We start from the raw sequence: 20,567 nt of genomic DNA, 5'->3' as shown, positions 1-20,567 counted from the left end.
GTTTTGGGTGTGTGTTTGAACAGACATATACACAATTAATAATAATAATAATAATAATAATAATAATAATAATAATAATAATATCTAAAGATGTCGATCTTGGTGGCTTTTTTTTTTTTTTCAAACACAACTAATTTTGTCCTAAACCAGGATAAACAGTTAGGAAAACAATCAAATGCTTTTATAACGTTAGATGTGTGCATTGTTAAAGTGACACCTCTGTTATTTAATGTAATCAAACGAAAAAAAATCTAAATAAATAAGAGATCCATTCGTTGCTCTTTAATCAGAATGTGTTAGTTATACAGTGTAGAAACGGCTAATGACATTTGATAACTTGATTCTATTTCCTTATAATTGCTGTTAATTTTAATAAGCTGAACTGTTTGCTAATGTATTTGCTGCTAATGTTTATTTATTTTTTCTTTTGTAAATAATAATAATAAAACATATTACTGGCAATTTAACTTGGGGGGGGGGGTTGGGGGGGGCATATTATGGTGGGCATATCCCTTATTTTCACGTCCCAATGTTGACAGGTATGGTTCAGTTCAAGAGCAGTGGGCCAATCAGACGAGCTTTAAGGCGGGGCAGGCATTGCAGGCTTTATTTACTGCAGCAAATTGACATGACGACTGTTCTAAACTATTTCTGAGCGCTGCGCCCATACGAACTCTAAATTATACTACACATTTAACATTGCATATATCCTGCGAAGTGATTATTGCGAACGATCACATTGTGATATCGATGCTGAAACCATATATTGTGCAGCTCTAAATCCAAACCTTTACGAGTTTCTTTATTACGTTCATCAAAATTGAAGATATTTTGAGGAAGGCTGAAAACATGCAACAGCTGACTTCCATTGTAGGAAAAACAAATACTACGGAGGTCAACGTCAATAGAAGAAACTCAAACAGGTTGAGTAAATAATGACAATATTCATTTTTAGTCAAACTCACAAATTTCTTTAAAGAGCCTATATTACGGGTTTTTGAAAATGCCCTTCCATATAGTGTCACACAGCTCTAAGTGAAGTGAAATATCCAGCTAAAGCTTAAATCTGTAAGTGTACAGTGTTTAAAACTAGTTGATTCATCTATAAAAGAGTCGACTCATAGTGCTTCAAACGAGTCGTCTTGATAACGAGTCATTAGGTGTTTCGCGATGACACGGCTGCGAAACAAGTAGTTGCGCAATCAAACCCGGGAGATTTGAAACCTGCGGCCCCGCCCACACAAAAGCCACACACACACACACAGACGCCGGTCGAATGAAGTCACACTGTGCAGATGGATATTACTGACAGTCTACCTAAAAATGAAACTGTGAAGAGTCAGTGGTTGAGGTTCAGTTTTGCAAAAATACCTCAGCATTATAGCCCAGCCTTGAGCAGTGCTTCTGGAAACTACATGCTTACAAAGAAGAATTCATCAGCCGTTTCTTAAAGGAAGGATCAGAAAAGAGTACTGGTGTAAGGGACTATGTCAGAACATGGATCAGTGCAGCATGGATCAGTTTCTTCCTCCATGTCGCAAGTGTAAGTGCAATAAAATTGTTGCCTCGTTTACTCTAGCTTGCAAATTATGTATTTAGGGTTGTTTTGTTACTTGTAACCGCTTGTACTGTATCAGGTTAACTCTATATATTCTCATATCGCGTGTAAAGCCACAATGAAAACGCGACGCGTGCCGATTTGTTTACGGATCGTCAGCTGTTCCTACACACGTGCAACGGTCAGGTTTCAAAATAGTTCAGCTCAGGTTCGAGGTGAGGTGTTCTGTTTTAGAATGTTTTGGTGTTGTGTCCTCTGAGGAGGAGGGTAATGTGTGTGTGTGTGTGTGTGCTCGTGTGTGTGTGTGTGTGTGTGTGTGTGTGTGTGTGTGTCTGTAAAAAAAAGCTGGTAGAGTGTGAAAAGCTAGGAGATCTCCTCGCCAGTTCTTGGAGTTTTTGCTCAATAAAATAGTTAGTCGTCGGTATTTTCAAGTCCATTGTCTGTATTTACATTCACCCACTGGCAGCCAAAATCCACGCATTACACTGAAGTGTGTATGCACTGTGACTACTTCTATATTGTTGATTAGCTGCTGGCCATTTCACTCTGTCTCGCGCTGAAGGCTGGCAGTGTCGACCAATCGCAGCAGGCTGTCATCGGTCCAATCAGCGCAGATTAGCTTCGCGCTGAGGAGGGGTTTGGGTACAAATGAATCGCTGAACGATTCATATGGGAATCGCTGGGATAATTAGGTAAAAATAAATGCAGATTATAAGACCATCGAAGTGTTTTTTAACCTTGCATGCATATTAGACTGTTGTTGGAGATCCTTACAATCAAAATATGACCCTATTTCATGTACAATAGGGGCTCTTTAAAAAAGGGTTACATGATGGCTTCAGAGCTGTACATTTGATCCTTTCATGCGTATACACTTTGCAGATTTTCATCTGTCCGCAGCAGGCTCTCAGTCTACATGCATGTGTTCAGTTCTACAGCAAATGATCTACAGTATTTAGACTGTATGTAAGTCACTGTTTATGTTTACAGGAAATCTGAAGCCTGAGGTAAAGTGTGTGTGGCTATAGTAAGACTGAGTGCTGACATACGAGACACACACACTCAAACATACACATTCACTGACACAGGGATCCACACTGACACACACACAGGTCAGTTTGTGTGATTTATGAGGACTTCTCATAAGCGTAATGTATTTTTTACTATAAAACTGCGTATATGGCCTAACCCTACCTATAAACCCAGCCATCATGTGAAACATGTGGGAAATTTTGAAAGTGAAAAATTCTTAGCTATTATTTTAAACAGTTTTAAATGACTAGAAGACAAGTCATGTCCTAATAAACCACCTCAATATTGCAATATAGGTCATAGCCATGGAATTATACAAATGAGTCCTCATGAAACACATAAACAAGCACACACATGCACTCACAGAAAAACAACTAATCAGAAATTCACACACACATTCACACTGACGACACACAAAGAGAGAGAGAGAGAGAGAGAGATAAACATTCATTCATTCATTTTCTTTTCGGCTTAGTCCCTTTATTAAAAAGGGGTCGCCACAGCAGAATGAACCGCCAACTTATCCAGCACATGTTTCACGCAGCGGATGCCCTTCACGCCAGCTGCAACCCATCTCTGGGAAACATCCATACACATTCATTCACACTCATACACTACTGACAATTTTAGCCTACCCAATTCATCTGTACCGCATATCTTTGGACTGTGGGGGAAACCGGAGCACCTGGAGGAAACCTACGCGAACGCATGGAGAACATGCAAACTCCACACAGAAACGCCAACTGACCCAGCCGAGGCTCGAACCAGTGACCTCCTTTCTGTGAGGCGACAGCACTACCTACTGCGCCACTGCATCACCCGTGCATCGTTAAAGAATAAAACACAATTTCAATACTTAATAGGTCAAAAAACTGCTTGTATCTTACTAGTGGCACAATATATGGCGGATTAGAAATTTGCGTTAACAAGCAGTTGGACAGGTGTACCTAATAAAGTGGCCGGTGAGTGTCTTTTTAATGTAAACTTGCAAAACGCTTTGGCAATACATTTGTCATGCCAATAAGGCAATTACTGAATTAACTTGAGAGAAAGAAAGAAATGCGCTCTCTCTCACACACACATGCTTACACACAGACTACAAACAGACTACAGACAGACAGACAGAAAGACAAAAAGACAGACCCAGGCCTGTGAGTGCTGGAGGTGCTGATGGAAAGTGTAATGCTTACGTCCAGAATAGGTCCGCTGCAGTAGTAACAGCGTGGAGAGAAGAGGCTGTGATAGTCCTTTTCACAGTACGGCTGACCGTCCCGCTCAAAGAAATTTCTGGAGCCGATTTCCTCCTGACACTGAGTACACACGAAATGTTCCGGATGCCACGTCCGACCCATTGCTGTCACCACCTGACAAAAAATGAATGTAAAAAATTAAAGAAAGTATCCAGTGTGTGTTTTTCAGCAACATTTAGCATTTTCAGTTTGGGGAACTGCCATTCAAATGAACTGAAACAGCTTGATTTGATAAGGCGGAACTACAAGAGTTTGTCTTTGTGCTTTATATTTATACATTATGAAAATAGCGCTTCGCTTGGTGTTTTAACAAGATATTAGTTTCATTATCTGTGGGCAAGAGCTCTTTTGAGTTTACTATCTTTTGTTTATGAGATTAACATGTTTAATACTGCACAGAGTACAGTTATATTTAAATACGCACCGATACGTAAATTGAGCCGAAAGTGAAGCGGTTTTGTCATAATTATTAATTATTTTATTAAATATTATAAAGCCATTTCGTAATACTTTCATTCATTCATTTTCATCTGCTTTTCCGGCACCGTGTCGCAGGGGCAACAGAGAGAACCCCAGACTTCCCTTTTCCCAGATCCTTTCTACAGCTTCTCCGGGGGATCCCGATGCGTTTCCAGGCCAGCCGAGAGACATAGGCTCTTTCTCAGTTCCAAGAACGCAGAGAATGGACTTGCGTTTTTGTGAAGAACGGTCTTGCTAGGTCACCTCTGAAGAACGAACTCAGGAGACCACGAGAATAGAGAACGCTTCCTGTGAGAAATGAGATGCTGCGTTCTTCCTGATGGTCACATGACCTTCACGCAATTTTGACTGAAAATTATGTAAACATTACAGCGTTCATACAAAGATTTAGTTGGTTTTGCCCTTTTCACAATATAAACGAAGCATAAAACATTACAAATATACATTGCCCAATATAAATAAAACAGATTTTAATATGAATTTCAGCAAATAAACACCCTTCATGTGTTTATTCCTTTATTAGATTTTCATGGTCATGTTTATATTCACCATTTCATTTAAGGAAACTCCTGATATAAATAAGTGATATCTCTGAACTTTAATAATAAATCTATATAAAATACTGAGCTTCCCACCTCCAGGCGCAATGACTTCTGGGACTTCTAGAGCAAGTTCGGTGCTCAAGTCTGTATCAGTGCATCCTCTATCAAGAACACATCCGGGAAGTTTCACACGTCCTCCGTTCTTCCAGTCTTGACTTTTGGAACTGAACTTTGGCAGTTGATGATGACGTTACACGAGGACGCAAGACCGCTGAGAAAAGCATATAGAGAAACAGCCATAGTCCCTCCAGCGCGTCCTGGGTCTTCCTCCTGGTGGGACACGCCTGGAACACCTCTCTAGGTTGGCGTCTAGGAGGCATCCAAAACAGATGCTCAAGCCACCTCAGCTGACTTTTCTTGAAGTGGAGGAGTAACGGCTCTACTCCGAGCTCCTCCCAGGTGACAGAGCTTCTCACTCTATCTATAAGGGTGCGCCCTGCCACCCTGCTAAGGAAACTCATTCCGGCTGCTTGTATCGGAGATCTTGTGCTTTCAATCATGACCCAAAGATCATGAGCATTGGTGAGAGTAGGAATGTAGATTGACCGGTAAATCGAGAGCTTTGCCTTTCGGCTCAGCTCCTTCTTATTATCACTCAGCTTATTTTCTTAATAGTTTTAAAACAATTAAAATCCTACTGATTTAAAAAAAGAATAAGGCAATAAAATAATAATAATAGTAATAATAAGAAGTCCTTACATTTATATAGAGCTTTTCTAGACACTCAAAGCGCCTTACACAAATGGGGGGGGGGTCTCTCCAGAAGATGCGATGGTAGCCATTTTGCGCCAGACAGCACACCAGACACCAGCTGATTGGTGGAGAGGAGACAGAGTGATGAAGCCAATTATGATATAGGGATGGTTAGGAGGCCATGACGGACAAAGTCCAGTGGGCAAATTTGGCCAGTATGCCAGAGTTAAACCTCTACTCGTTTTCGAAGGACATCCTGGGATTTTTAAAGACCACAGAGAGTCAGTACCTCGGTTTAACTTCTCATCTGAAAGATGGCACTCACTGAGCAGTATAGAGTCTTCTTCACTATACTGGGGCGTTAGGAGCCACACAGACTGCAGGTTGAGCGCCCCCTGCTGGCCTCACTAACACCACTTCCGGCAGCAACCTAGCTTTTCTATGTTGTCTCCCATCCAGGTACTTACCAGGCACAGCCATGGTTAGCTTCAGTGTGTGACCATGTGAGAGTTGCAGAGAGCAAGCTGCCGGCTAAGCTAGCTGCTAGCTAAATAACCATGTTTTTTTGACAGTAAAAGTTGAGAGCTGTCATTTGAGTTCGTCCACATTATTTTCTTTTAATATTGCACAGAGTACAGTAATATTTAAAGACTTTTAAAACAACTTAATTTATACTGATATAAAAAAGGCAATAAAATAACCACGTTTTATTGACAGTAAACGTTTATTGACATTAAACTAGTTGAGAGCTGTGATTTGAGTTCCTCCAGATTATTTTCTTTTAATATTGAATAGAGTACAGTAATATTTAAAGATGCACTGAAACAAAAACTCTGAACGCATTGGCTGAAAAACCAAAACAGAATAGTTATTAATTATTTAATGAAATAAACATTCATTTGGCAATGCTTTTAAAATAACTTAATTTATACTGATATAATAAGGCAATAAAATAACCACGTTTTATTGACAGTAAACGTTTATTGACAATAAACAAGTTGAGAGCTGTGATTTGAGTTCCTCCAAATTATTTAATATTGAATAGAGTACAGTAATACTTAAAGATGCACTGAAACAAAAACCCTGAATGCATTGGTTGAAAAACCAAAACAGAATAGTTATTAATTATTTAATGAAATAAACATTCATTTGGCAATGCTTTTAAAATAACTTAATCTATACTGGTATAATAAATAAGGCAATAAAATAACCACGTTTTATTGACAGTAAAGGTTTATTGACAAGTTGAGAGCTGTGATTTGAGTTCCTCCAGATTATTTTCTTTTAATATTGAATAGAGTACAGTAATATTTAAAGATGCACTGAAATCTGAATGCATTGGTGGAAAAACCAAAACAGAATAGTTATTAATTATTTAATAAACATTCATTTGGCAATGCTTTTAAAATAACTTAATCTATACTGATATAATAAATAAGGCAATAAAATAACCACGTTTTATTGACAGTAAAGGTAATATTTAAAGATGCACTGAAATGAAAAGTCTCCCAATGAAGTAAGCATATATGGTTTGACATCCAATAAAGTCTTAAATATTTAATAGAATTTAAATGATATGCTAAACAGCTTAACACCACCCTTTTCATCAGCCTTACAAGTTACATTTTTAAAACAATTATCAGTCAGATTTTCCAACAGCTTGCACCAGCGATAAAAATAACTACTGTCAAGATTTACTAAAGATTTGCAGTTCATAGATGCACTGATTTTTGCAGAGACACATCCAATCATTTCTCTTTCAGAGAATATCTAAATGAATCATGCAACATTTGTGACCTAATTTTGCATGTTTTGATCATTATGCAAATGAGCTGCTGCATCTGTGTTCTAGAATTCAGGCATTGCACATCTGTAAATCTGCACATTTTGCCCTGATTAGTAAATATCGCCCTATAACAAAGAAAAATGTACAGGATTTACACTGCCATTTAAAAATGTGACGTCTTTATTGTGTTTTAATGTTTCTAAAAGTCTCTTACACTCATCAAGGTCAGATTAACTTGCTCAAAAACACTGTAAAGCAGAAATATCTAAACAATAAATGTTTGGCACGATTATCACAGAGTAAACAAATGAATAATTAAATAAAGCAGCTCAAATGTTTTGAGTGTAGGTAATAAGAAATAATTTGAGAAGCAAATGATTTCTGAAGACAAATAAAATGTCTATTGTTTATATTCAATATATTGAATTATATATTGAAAATATATTCAAAAAATATATATTCAAACTATATAATTTGTATACAGTGTGTTTATATAATTTGTATAAAGTGATGTTACTGAACTTACACACAGGAGCCTAATAAAAATGTTCATTTTAGAGGAAAATTTCAGACAGCATTTAGAGGTTTTTGCATCTAAACTCTTCATATGGTCAAACACGCTGACATTTTTTTTATTTATTTTTTTTAACAAAGCTAAAACACAATATCCTGAAAAAAAAACAAGTGCATTTTTAGACCAGGGTTTCTGCAGGTTTCATCAAGTCAAATTGAAGACTAAATGTAACTTTAAGAGTTACATTTTAAGGTTTTTTTTTTTAAGTTAAACACTAAGGATCATTTCTAATGACCTGGTATTATCATGAGGAATCATAAGCTAACAGCTGTTAGTGTGAATTGCATCTCTTTGCAAAAAAAAAAAAAAAAACTTAAATATAAAATAAGGTTAGATGTATTATTTCTTGATTGGATGGATCTGCCTGATTGAGTGGCTTTACTTGGACAAAGCAAAATTATGACCCGTTTAAAATGATTTAAGACCTACATCACAATATTTCAGTGAATTTAAGACTTCTTAAGGCCTAAAAGTTGCATGGCGCAAAAGCATTAAAGGCATGTCAGTGTCCACTTTTGCTATTTTAAGGATGGAAATATATGCTCTGTGCCCCAGCGCATGGTCTAACAAGGTTGTGCTTATTCTCATAATGAGTTCTGGGTGTGTTTTGTGCATAACGTGCATTAAACCAATCAGAGTCTTGTCTCACGTTCCCTTTAAGAGTCAGTTGCGTCACGCCATGGTGCATTTGCTATTTACATGGTGGCCTTTGTAAGTGTAAAAACTAAACGCTCCACTAGCTAGAAAACAGTTAAACAGAGCATCTGCAGCGTGAGGATAAAGAGCGAGCCTCCTCCATTCAGCCTCTTTATTTTACTCTTTACTTTACTCCTTTACTTTAGTGGAGTAGGGAAACTGTGGAAACTTGCTCCATTGAAGACATCCATTAACCTACATATTTAATTTCGCTTGTTAAGCGCAAAGATTTGTTTCAAAACTATTTCTAAATTCAGTTTTAATTTCCAGCAAACGAATAAATTAACAATAATAATGAAGTGTGGTCAAAAAAACTGAGTTATATCCAAACACCCACCATCCTGTTCTTATGCCTCATATGGTGATGCAGACGTCTCCAAAACCCGACAGGTGGACAAATCTAAACTTGTTTTTATTAAATGGGTTTTATCAAATGGATTTGCTATTTAAACAACATAGTGAAAAACAGGAAAATTAGGGTTTTACTGGTCTGAAAATAGCAACAAATCGCACCAAATACGTCTTGCGCCTTATTGCACCAGTGTAGGATAGTGCCCCAAGACTTTTTATTCTTATGAAGGGCCAAAAACCAAACTTGAGTGAGGGCTGTGGGCCAAAGGTACATATACCAAACTGCATTACATAAAATTGCCATGGGTAATTAATAATATTTAAAAATAACTACAAATCATTGCTTTATTTTAACTAATGCAGTATTTTATAATACATTTATAACAGTAAAAACAATCCTAATTATAACAGAATGGAGTTCAATGCCAAATACACGAGTCAAGATTTGCCTTGATTTGATGTCTCGCTAATTTCTTCAGCATTGTTCTCTGTCCACAGAGTGACATGATTTACAGTATTTTTGAAACTCAGATTAATTTACAACATTTAATTGAAACACTTAATTTTAGTTTGCTTTTTTGTAGCTCAGCAATAAAACAAAGAAGCAAAATAAGTAATGTTATTTTAGAAATGACGATCTCAGTTTAAGGCATTCACCCCAACCCTCCCCATTACTCTTCTCTCAGATTGGATGGTGGGCCAAATCAAACGTTACCATGGGCCAACTTTGGACATCTCTGCTGTAGACCCAGGTCTGGATACTGACATGGGCTATAAATGCAATCATCCGAGGATTTCTCACCTGGCCAGCGATGGGTTTTTTGCAAGCTCCACAAACGCCTTTGGCAACAGTCTGGACACCCAGTCGGTTGAGGTCTGACTGCAGGCTTCCCAGCATATTGTCCAGTTTATTCCCCTGCTTCGGTACGCTGGTGGGGGAACTCTTGCCCTGAGCCATAATCTGAATCACAAAGAAGAACACACACTTAATAAACACTGCTTTATAAAGCAAACCAAACATGAATGCAAATCCCTCTCCACACACACACAAACACAAAGGAGTTTTGCTTGTTCAACACTTTCCGATTGGTAAACATTACTAAATTATCACCAATTAAGTCATTCAGCAAATGCATTGATCCAAAGAGACTTTTGTACACTTGCCCTGAGCCATAATCTACTGTAAATCACAAAAAAGAAAACACACTCTTAAAGAGCCCATATTATGGGTTTATGAAAATGCCCTTCTAGGTAGTGTGTAACACAGCTCTAAGTGAAGTGAAATATCCAGCTAAGGCTTAAATCTGTAAGTGTACAGTGTTTGAAATTATTGATTCATCTATAAAAGAGTCGACTCATAGTGCTTCAAACGAGTCATCTTGCTAACCAGTCATTAGGTGTTTCGCGATGACACGGCTACGAAACACAAGCCCCGCCAGTAGTTGCGCGCGCAAACCCGGGAGATTTGAAACCTGCGGCCCCGCCCACTAACACAGAAAAAACACTAGACACACACACACAGGCGCCGCCGGTCGAATGAAGTCACGCTGTGCTCAGATGGATAATATTGACAGTCTCTACCCAAAGATGAAACTGAAGAGTCAGTGGTTGAGGTTTATTCACTAGTGTAAGTAAGTGCGATTAAAATTGTTGCCTCGTTTACTCTAGCTTGCAAATTATGTATTTATTGTGTTTTGTTACTTGTTAACCTGGTACAGTACACGCGGTTACTCTTTATATTCTCTTATCGCATGTAAGCCACGTTAAAAACGCGACGCGTGCCGCATTGTTTACGGATTTAACGTTAAATGCTTTTGTGAGCTCGCGCTCCACTGCCGTTTGTCGTTGCTATGGCGATCGTAAGCTAGAAGACAGGAGACTCGTGTCGCTTTCCCTAGTTCTTCTGAGGAGGTGTGTGTGTGTGTGAGAAAAAGAGCAGGTAGAGTGTATGACGGCTAGGGGCTGGGAGACAGGAAACTCGTGTCGATCTCCCTAGTTCTTCTGAGGAGCATAATGTGTGTGTGTTTGTGTTTGTGTGTGTGTGTGAGAAAAAGAGCAGGTAGAGTGTGTGACGGCTAGGGGCTAGGAGACAGGAGACTCGTGTCGATCTCCCTAGTTCTTCTGACTCGCGCTGAAGGCTGGCAGTGTCGACCAATCGCAGCAGGCTGTCATCGGTCCAATCAGCGCAGATTAGCTTCGCGCTGAGGAGGGGTTTGGGAACAAATGAATCGCTGAACGATTCATATGGGAGTCGCTGGGATAATTAGGTAAAAATAAATGCAGATTATAAGACCATAAAAGTGTTGTTTGACCTTGCATGCATATTAGACTGTTGTTGGAGACCCCTAAAACCTAAATATGACCCTATTTCATGTATAATATTGGCTCTTTAATAAACACTACTTTATAAAGCAAAGGAAACATGCAGACACACAAAAAAACAACAGTTTTGCTTGTTAAACACTTTGTGCTTAGTGTTGCCAACTATTTTCAATGAAAAGGCGATAAGCTCTGCTCAAAGTTGCTAAATGTCGCTAGATTATGTCATACGTTAATTAGCATATTACTGACATCATCACGCGCAGTATTTCTGTTTGCTTAACAGCCTATGGTTAATAAAGGGGAATTTATATTTGCACTATGCTTTACTTGTCAATCTAGCTAAATGTATTGGTGTTTGAATACAGTATATCAGTAAAAATGTGTGCAGTGAATTTGGAGTAATCTCTCAGACACGATAAACTCACACAAGTTCAGAAATTGTCTCTACAATCTCTGATTATGAACAAGGAAAGAAGATCAAATAAAATTGTTAAATTTACAAGAAAGGAGAAGCAGATCGGTTTGACTGTACAAGGGAAATCCCTCACGCTCGCAGTGCTATCTGCTCTCTGCTGTCTGAGTGGTACTGGGCCGCCTGTGAGTGCTCCGAGGCGGGGGAGGGGCTGACGGCATCACTCGCAGCTCAATAAGAAAAGTAGGAACGGTATAGTATGGACACAGATTGTGTCTGTAAAAATCTCAAGTAACACCAAAAAAAAAAAAGTTGCTAGATTTGTTGCTAGTCGCTTTTTTGAAAATTTGTCGCTAATGGGGTCTAAAAAGTCACTAAATAAAGTGACAAAGTCGGCAACACTGTTTGTGCTTGGTAAACATTTCTAAATTATCACCAATTAAGTCATTCAGCAAATGCATTTATCAAAAAAGACCTTTTGAACATTTTTATGAGGTCAATTGTAATGGAGTGGGTCAAACTACCTCAGTGGGGGATTAGGTCCAAGATTTCACATCAAACAGCATCAATTGATAAGTAATTGACTGTTTTCAGTTAACGCCCACTGCTCTGATTGGCTGACAGTTTTACATGTTAACTGTTTACTCTTTTCTGTGGAGGCGGAGCTTATTCGCCTTTATGCTTCTTTTCTGACTTTGAAAAAAATATAACTGGCTAATTTGTAGAAAAGCTGAATTAAGATTGCGTGTAGGGTCGAATCGAGATCGTAATTTGCAAATTTGTATTTACAAAATTTGTTTGTAAATAATGCAGTGGTTAATTTACTAATGAAAATAAATAATTAAAAAAGTATGAAAGTACAATTATTAAGCACGTTATAAATGTGGTTGTGAGTCAAGAATAGAGCATTTGTACGTAGCTGCAGTTATAAACTACATTAATAAACGTTAGTAAGCAGAGTTAATGCTTAACAGATAATGAAATCACTATTTGCTAATGCTTAATAAATGGTTCATAGTGTGTAGTTATTATAAAGTGTTGCCAAAGTTTTGTTTTTGCATCTTCTTTCTCCAATTGTGCAAATAAACAAAAGGTGTTTATGCCGTGGATCCAGAACAGAGGCAATCAGCATCAGCACTTTGGCATCAACCCGTCTGTGTCAAACTGTGACGAGCAATATCCTTTCATTTAGCTTTTTTGGCAAAATACGTTTGTAGGCATGTGTGGTTACACGTGTTCCCATCCTGCGAGTTCCCAAATATGTGTTGCATATTTATATTTGCATACCACATATTTGCATACCATTAATAGGTTAAAAAGCACCCTTTCAGTTAATGGTTAATCGGTTTTTATGAGCATCCCTACCAGAAGATGTAAGTTTTGTCATCTAAGCTGATTTCAGAGTGTTGAGTTCGATTATAAATTATAATCTAATGAAATCAGATATGAATTTAGAATTGTGGTTTAAAAGTAATATTAAAAAAGACTAAATATTGCAAGTGGCCTGGACAAATCTGAAGGGTAAAATCATCCTGTGCATTTTGGGTTTCAGGTCACGACTCTTAAATCAATGGAAAGAAAGTTGAAAATTAAAGGCTAAACATTTGCCAGAGATTTACAGTACTAATACATGACTTGTTTTTGGAGAACACAGCACTGAAAAATGAACATAAATGTCCTGTATTAAGCGGTGTATAATAGTTCAGAGATTTATTTATACTTTTCAACATGACTTTCATTTGAATATTTGCTCAATAAAACCACCTCCATGTGAAAAAGGTCTAATTTAAAGGGCCCATAGTTTACCTCTTTTTTATGATTTAATAATAATATTATGGTTCTTCTGAGTGTGCCAGTTTAGCTTCAGTTAAAACACAATTCAGATTTTTTTATTATAATGTGTTAAAAAGTGTCATGTTGGGGGCGTGTCCACAGTTCGCTGATTAAGGGGTGTGTTGCTTCACATGTAAATTAGTTTCGGCTTCCCACCAACGTAACAAGGGGGCGGGGCCATGAGCTCACCCGCTCTGCGTTTGCAACAGAGTCTGACAGGCAGACTCAGAGAAGGAGTGAGAGGATCAGCATTCAGTCGTACATGTACGACTCTGACACAGCCCAAGCAGAGAGTACAAAATCATTTGTGTCTTTGTACAGTTTTACAGCCAACTGTGTGCTAGTTTCAAGTGTCGAGCTTGTACACAGAAACTAATAACCACGCACACTGAATTAACTTTGACTGAGGCACCGGATGCGCCGCTCGAAGCCGCGACACGGCAAACCAGACACTCTCTGTGGCGCGGCAGAAACATGAAGTGTCCCGAATCGTCGCGCCACGCATTTTTGAATTCTAATCATAGGTTTCTGCAGCGGTCCGCGGCGCCCAGCCGTCGACTTGAGTGTACCCTGATAGAAACCGATGTTTAGAATTCTCAAACGCATGCTAGTTAAGATCACAAGGAGCTTCTGTGATCGCGAGAAATGCAAACGGCTGAAGTATAAGGTAGACTCAATGAGAAGTACACATGTTTGCAAACCTACCTAAAGATACAACCAATAATTCCGATTAGAGTGATAATGTGGAGAATATTGATCTTGTGTTGAGCCCAATGAGCCTTGCATCTAAAAATAGAGCTAGGGTGTTCCTTTAGTGATATCACTTCAACTCACGCTGAAAATGGCGGACGTGAATCAACAAACTGAGGATATGATGACGCGCCTGTCAATCAATATTGGTGGACGGGGGGACCGCACTCCTATGTAAAGTTGCGGTCGATTTGAAAACCGCTCCAATTGGTCCACCGTTTTTTATGTTGTTAAATTGAAAAAAAGCACTGGGTGTGCTTATATCACCCCAATATGACAGTCTATACACCATACATGCACATATGTCTGTCCAAACAGCTTGAAAAGTAGATTTTTTACCATAGGTGCCCTTTAACTAAGTATTCAGTACACACGTCAAGATCTTATTTTTTCAAACAAACGGGACTGGATATGTTGAGTTGCGCACATTTAATTGCATCATTCATTAGTCACTCCATTACAGGATGTTAGTAGCTATAAACTGCACCACCACACATGCACTTAAAAGGAGAACAAGCAGATCTCAGTGTTGCTGAAATTGACAACATTTTAGATCAATTAGCCACAGCAATACCAGTAATGGAAAATTATAGTACATCTGTTTACTTTCACATCTATCAAAAGAACAGCACAAAGCAGCAATAGTTAATAGCAGGAACATCTGCTTAGATATTATGCAATTTGATATCTCAGGTTATGAAAAGCTTTGGATTTGAATCTGTTTTGCTAATCTAAAAGCAAGTCTCATGCTCTCTCTGCATAACCTTCCCTAAATACAACAGGATCAAGAAGGTGCTAAAGACATAATCAGATGACGAGCCAAGCAAGGTTATGGGTCAAAAAGGTGTTGGTGAGATCTCTGCTCTCTGGATTTAAAGAATCGTGACACAGAATCATTCTTCAGAAAAAACTAAAATAGCACCCTAAACACCCTGTTATTTCTGCTTATGAGCTCACACTTGAATACTCTACTGCTGAAAGGCTCAAGTGGAGCCTGACGTCTGACTTGCAGGGTTTAGTTTGTTTTCTTCAACTACAGAATTTCACACAATTCTGGCAGAGAAAAAAGGGTGGCTTTGCTTTTAGCCTTAAGCATGCTTCCTTATTTTAATGCAAAAAAAATAGCAGGTGCATTACAATGTACAGCTGAAGTCAGAATTATTAGCCCCCCTTTGAATTTTTCTTTTTTTAATATTTCCCAGATGATGTTTAACAGAGCAAGGAAATTTTCACAGTATGTCTGATAATATTTTTTCTTCTGGAGAAAGTCTTATTTGTTTTATTTCGGCTAAAATAAAAGCAGTTTTTAATTTTTTAAAAACATTTTAAGGTCAATATTATTAGCCCCTTTAAGCTATATATTTTTCGATAGTCTACAGAACAAACCATCCTTATACAATAACTTGCCTAATTACCCTAACCTGCCTAGTTAACTTAATTAACCTAGTTAAGCCTTTAAATGTCACTTTAAGCTGTATAGAAGTGTCTTGAAAAATATCTAGTATAATATTATTTACTGTCATCATGACAAAGATAAAATAAATCAGTTATTAGAAATGAGTTCATTCATTAATTTTCTTTTCAGCATAGTCTCTTAATTAATCCGGGGTCGCCACAGCGAAATCAACCGGCAACTTATCCACCATGTGTTTTACGCAGCGGAGGCCCTTCCAGCTGCAACCCATCTCTGGGAAACATCCATACACTCATACACTACGGACAATTGAGCTTACCCAATTCAGCTGTACCGCATGTCTTTGGATTGTGGGGGAAAATCGGAGAACCCAGAGGAAACCCACACGAACGCAGGGAGAACATGCAAACTCCACACAGAAACGCCAACTGACCCAGCTGAGGCTCAAACCAGCGACCTTCTTGCTGTGAGGCAACAACACTACCTACTGCGCCACCGCGTCGTCTAGAAATGAGTTATTAAAACTATTATGATTAGAAATGTGTTGAAAAATCTTCCCAAATTTCTGTTTAATGGAGGGAAAAAAATAAACAGGGGGGTTAATAATTCAGGGAGGCTAATAATTCTGACTTCAACTGTATGTGTTTTAAGGCATGTGACTATGTAAGCATTTCAATACCATTTCATTTCACTTTAAAGGCAGGGTGAACATTTTTTTTTCTTCAAAAAAGATTAATTGTTTTTATACACAATTTATTTATAAACAATATGCACTCATCGGCATTTTAGCTGCTTTTAGGTACACCTGTCTAACTGCTTGTTAACGCAAATTTCTAATCAGGCAATCACATGTCAGCAACTCAATGCATTTAGGCATGTAGACATGGTCAAGACGATCTGCTGCAGATCAAACGGAGCATCAGAATGGAGAAGAAAAGGGATTTAAGTGACTTTGAATGTGGCATGGTTGCTGGTGCCAGACAGGCTGGTCTGTGTATTTCAGACACTGCTGATCTACTGGGATTTTCATGCACAACCATCTCTAGCGTTTACTCAGAATGGTCTGATAAAGAGAAAATATCCAGTGAGCGCCAGTTCTGAGGGCGCAAATGCCCTGTTGATGCCAGAGGAGAATGGCCAGACTGATTCCAGCTCATAGAAAGGCAACAGTAACTCAAATAAGCACTCGTTACAACCGAGGTCTGCAGAAAAGCATCTCTGAACACACAACACGTCCAACCTTGAGGTGGATGGGCTACAGCAGCAGAAGACCACACCAGGTGCCACTCCTGTCAGCTAAGAACAAGAAACTGAGGCTACAATTCACACAGGCTCACCAAAATTGGATGGTCGGGTCAGAATTTGGCATCAGTAACATGAAAGCATGGATCCATCCTGCCTTATCAACAGTTCAGCCTGGTGGTGGTGTAATGGTGTGGGGGATATTTTCTTGGCACACGTTGGGCCCATTAGTACCAACTGAGCATCGTGTCAACACCACAGCCTACCTCAGTATTGTTGCTGACCATGTCCATCCCTTTATGACCACAGTGTACTCATCTTCTGATGGCTACTTCCAGCAGGATAACGCACCATGTCATAAAGCTTGAATCATCTCAGACTGGTTTCTTGAACATGACAATGAGTTCACTGTACACAAATGGCCTCCACAGTCACCAGAGCTCAATCCAATAGAGCACCTTTGGGATGTGGTGGAATGGGAGATTTCCATCATGGATGTGCAGCCGACAAATCTGCAGCAACTGCGTGATGCTATCATGTCAATATGGACCAAAATCTCTGAGGAATATTTCCAGTACCTTGTTGAATCCATGCCATGAAGGATTAAGGCAGTTCTGAAGGCAAAAGGGGGTCCAACACGGTACTAGTAAGGTGTACCTAATAAAGCGGCCGGTGAGTATATTTATATATGAGATTATACAGTGTTATTTTACATTTAATTATATTAGGTACAATTATACCTCAATACTGCCAGACTTCCAGAAAAAACATATAGCAATTATTTTTGTTGAATTATATTAAAATTATAAACAAAATCACAAGCATTGATAGATACAGTAAAGCAAAGTTACATGTTATGCAGATGCATTCCACTACAAAATCATCCTAATCAATTTAAAATAATAAATTCTTCCTGTCCAAACAGAGCTATTCATTCCATCGGTTAGAATTATACTTAATATTGCAATATTTATTGCAGAAGTTTAATATATTGCAATGTCAGTTTTTTTTTCATATATTGTGCAGCTCTAGTCACCACTAAGCATTCAGCGTTTTGTCAGCCGCTGCAAGTTGAGCTAGCCATCCAAATCACAGTGAAGGAGGGGCAGGACAATACCATACAACTCAACAAATAATCTGCTAAAGAGTTTCAACGTGTAACAGTACAGCAGGGATACTCTCTATCATAGCAATGGACAGAAAAAAAACAATATTAAAAAACGCAGCGCTGCAAAAACACTCACAGCTGAGCACAAAAACGCTTTGGTGGACACACACCACCTTCTGCATCTAGTGATCACCATGACCCACGGCGCTAGCCTTGCACTAAGTTGTTTAATTATACTTCTGTGTGCTGTTTGTGTTGCTCTGCAATAACACTTCTGAAACACTAGCTGGCAGTAGGTGTTTGTTTCTCTGTGTCGAGTTTCTTCGATGTTGTTTTGTTTTTCTGATCGCTACCTTAATGTAGAAGTGGCTAAAACTCACTCATTCAGAGTCGGGAACCGGCGGACGTGCAACAACTTTAATCATAAGGTGAACACAAAACAAAAGATTCCATCTGGAGCTCCACACTTGTAAACACTTGCTCCATCGGGCTTGCGGTTCTCAGCACCGCTCATACTCGTCACAGCTACCAAGCTGACCAATCATAGAGCTTGCGCTACACGTCCTTGCGACATGTAGTTACATTTTTTGAAAGGTGCGCATCGGTATCAGCCTCGCTGAGGGCTATGCGGTTGCGCCGCACCATACACGCGAGCTTGACGCAGAAGTATACTGTAAATCAGCCTTGCACCCCATCACAAATGCACTCATCAATGCAATAAATTGTGTTCCCCATTTTTCATTTTTAAGGTTTCATTGTTCGGTCTCCTCTATTTCTTTTCATACTGTGAAACAACAGCCTGATTAATAGCGGACACTGTGTGGACTACTAAATATTGCTAAATTAATTTATGCACATATTCAAGCTTTAAATGCATTGCACATGTGGTCTTTAACTTTAAAAAATTACTTAAATATATTGTTTTGTTTCTTGTCTAAATTTCGACAAATTCTCAAATCAAGAAGCTTTTCATTATTATCTTGTTTTCAGAAATAATAAGATAAAATGAAGTATTTTTCCTTAAAACAATCAAAAACAAGATTATTTCTCACCCTACTGGCAGACTATTATAAATACAGTTTATTTTATATAGTTTATATATTTTTATTTGTCTGGAGCTTCTTGATTTAAGATATTTTAATTAGAAACTAGATAAAACCTTTAAATAAGAAAATATATTTTTGATAAACAATAACAGATCAATAGTATTTACTGTGATAACTAGCACTTCATTAGCAACAGAATTTGTGCATGTATGACAGGGGAAAACCCAAGGATGGACTGTCATCATGGGACATGTTGGCACCAGCAAACTATTTAATAAATGCTGAGACACTCCTTGAGTGAGCGCTGTTTAGAGGTCAGACACATAACAGCATGCACTCTATATGCAACATGCTAGAAAGCATGAAAGAATGCAATAAAACAAGCCACAGGGTTCCCACATCTGACCAATACACTTTCAATGTTTTTCCATGAACTTTACGGTAGTGGACAGGTATCAACTTGGTACAATTCAAATCATTCAAATACAGAATTATTCACTGAAGAGTCTACTTGGAAGGTTGGTTGGTCTGCGTTTTAACATCTGCCTGGACCGTTTTCAAGACAAGATAGCACAATAGTAGAAGCACAATTCAAATTAGTTTTCTTCAGCCTAAGTTATGTGTTGCCCTCGGAAGAATGGAGATACGAGTTGGCAAAGAGACAAAAGATATTTTTCTAAACCTGAAATTCAATAAAGCCTTTTTAAAAACTCCTTATGGGCTGGATTGGTTTGCGAACGCCGAGTTGTGGAGCCCACAACTCTAGAATTTATTTATTTGATCTATTTCTGGAAGAAACTGTACTATGTTGTGTCTGACAGTTTTGTGTAATGGCCTTTGTACACGTTCTGTTCTTGGTAATGTTTATTTTCTTGTGCTAAAAGCAATAAAAGAAATTTATCTTCAAGTAATTTAGTTTTAAACTGATTCAAACAGAGTTAAACAAAAATAAATGCATTTTGGGAACTTTAACGTCCATAGAAACATTCAATTCCACAAATCTTACGTAACATTAAAAAGATGAATTTAGACTGTTACAAATGTACTTCACGGTAATAAAAATGTTTCTTTTAAAAACTTTTCTGAAAGGTTCTTTTGGGAACCCAAACTGATTCTTCAATTGCATTGGCGTGAAAACAAACCCTCTTGTAACCTTGTTGTTAAAAACATTCTGAAAGTGTTTGCTAGGTTACATCACTTGCTAAAATAGGTTTATAATATACTAGACTCTGAATTAGAGCTCTACGCAGGACTAATTTTTAAGTCAGAAAGGTTTTTACGTTCCTCTGTGTCTAGTTTTTTCGCTGGTGTTTTGTTTTTTCTCAACGCTACTTTAATGTGCAAGTAGCTAAAACTCGCTCACTGTGAGGCGGTAACCAACGAATGTGCAACAACTTTAATCATGAGGTAAACAAAGC

General features: G+C 38.2%; 1 protein-coding gene across 3 annotated transcripts in view; it reads right to left on the bottom strand.

Annotated features, from left to right (window-relative positions):
- The window catches only part of pxna (paxillin a), a 100,946-nt gene that overhangs the window by 9,703 nt on the left and 70,676 nt on the right, over positions 1–20,567 (bottom strand). For all 3 annotated transcript variants that reach the window (XM_056457299.1, XM_056457298.1, XM_056457300.1), the window contains 2 exons: positions 9,825–9,983; positions 3,781–3,954 (listed from right to left, as the gene is read on the bottom strand). In XM_056457299.1, the coding sequence (XP_056313274.1) occupies positions 3,781–3,954; positions 9,825–9,983 (333 nt within the window). The remainder of the gene's footprint in view (positions 1–3,780; positions 3,955–9,824; positions 9,984–20,567) is intronic.

Source organism: Danio aesculapii, chromosome 5, assembly GCF_903798145.1.
Source record: "Danio aesculapii chromosome 5, fDanAes4.1, whole genome shotgun sequence".
Lineage (NCBI taxonomy): Eukaryota > Metazoa > Chordata > Actinopteri > Cypriniformes > Danionidae > Danio > Danio aesculapii.
Note: the sequence above shows the minus strand (reverse complement) of the source record. Positions and strands in the feature narration are given on the sequence as shown.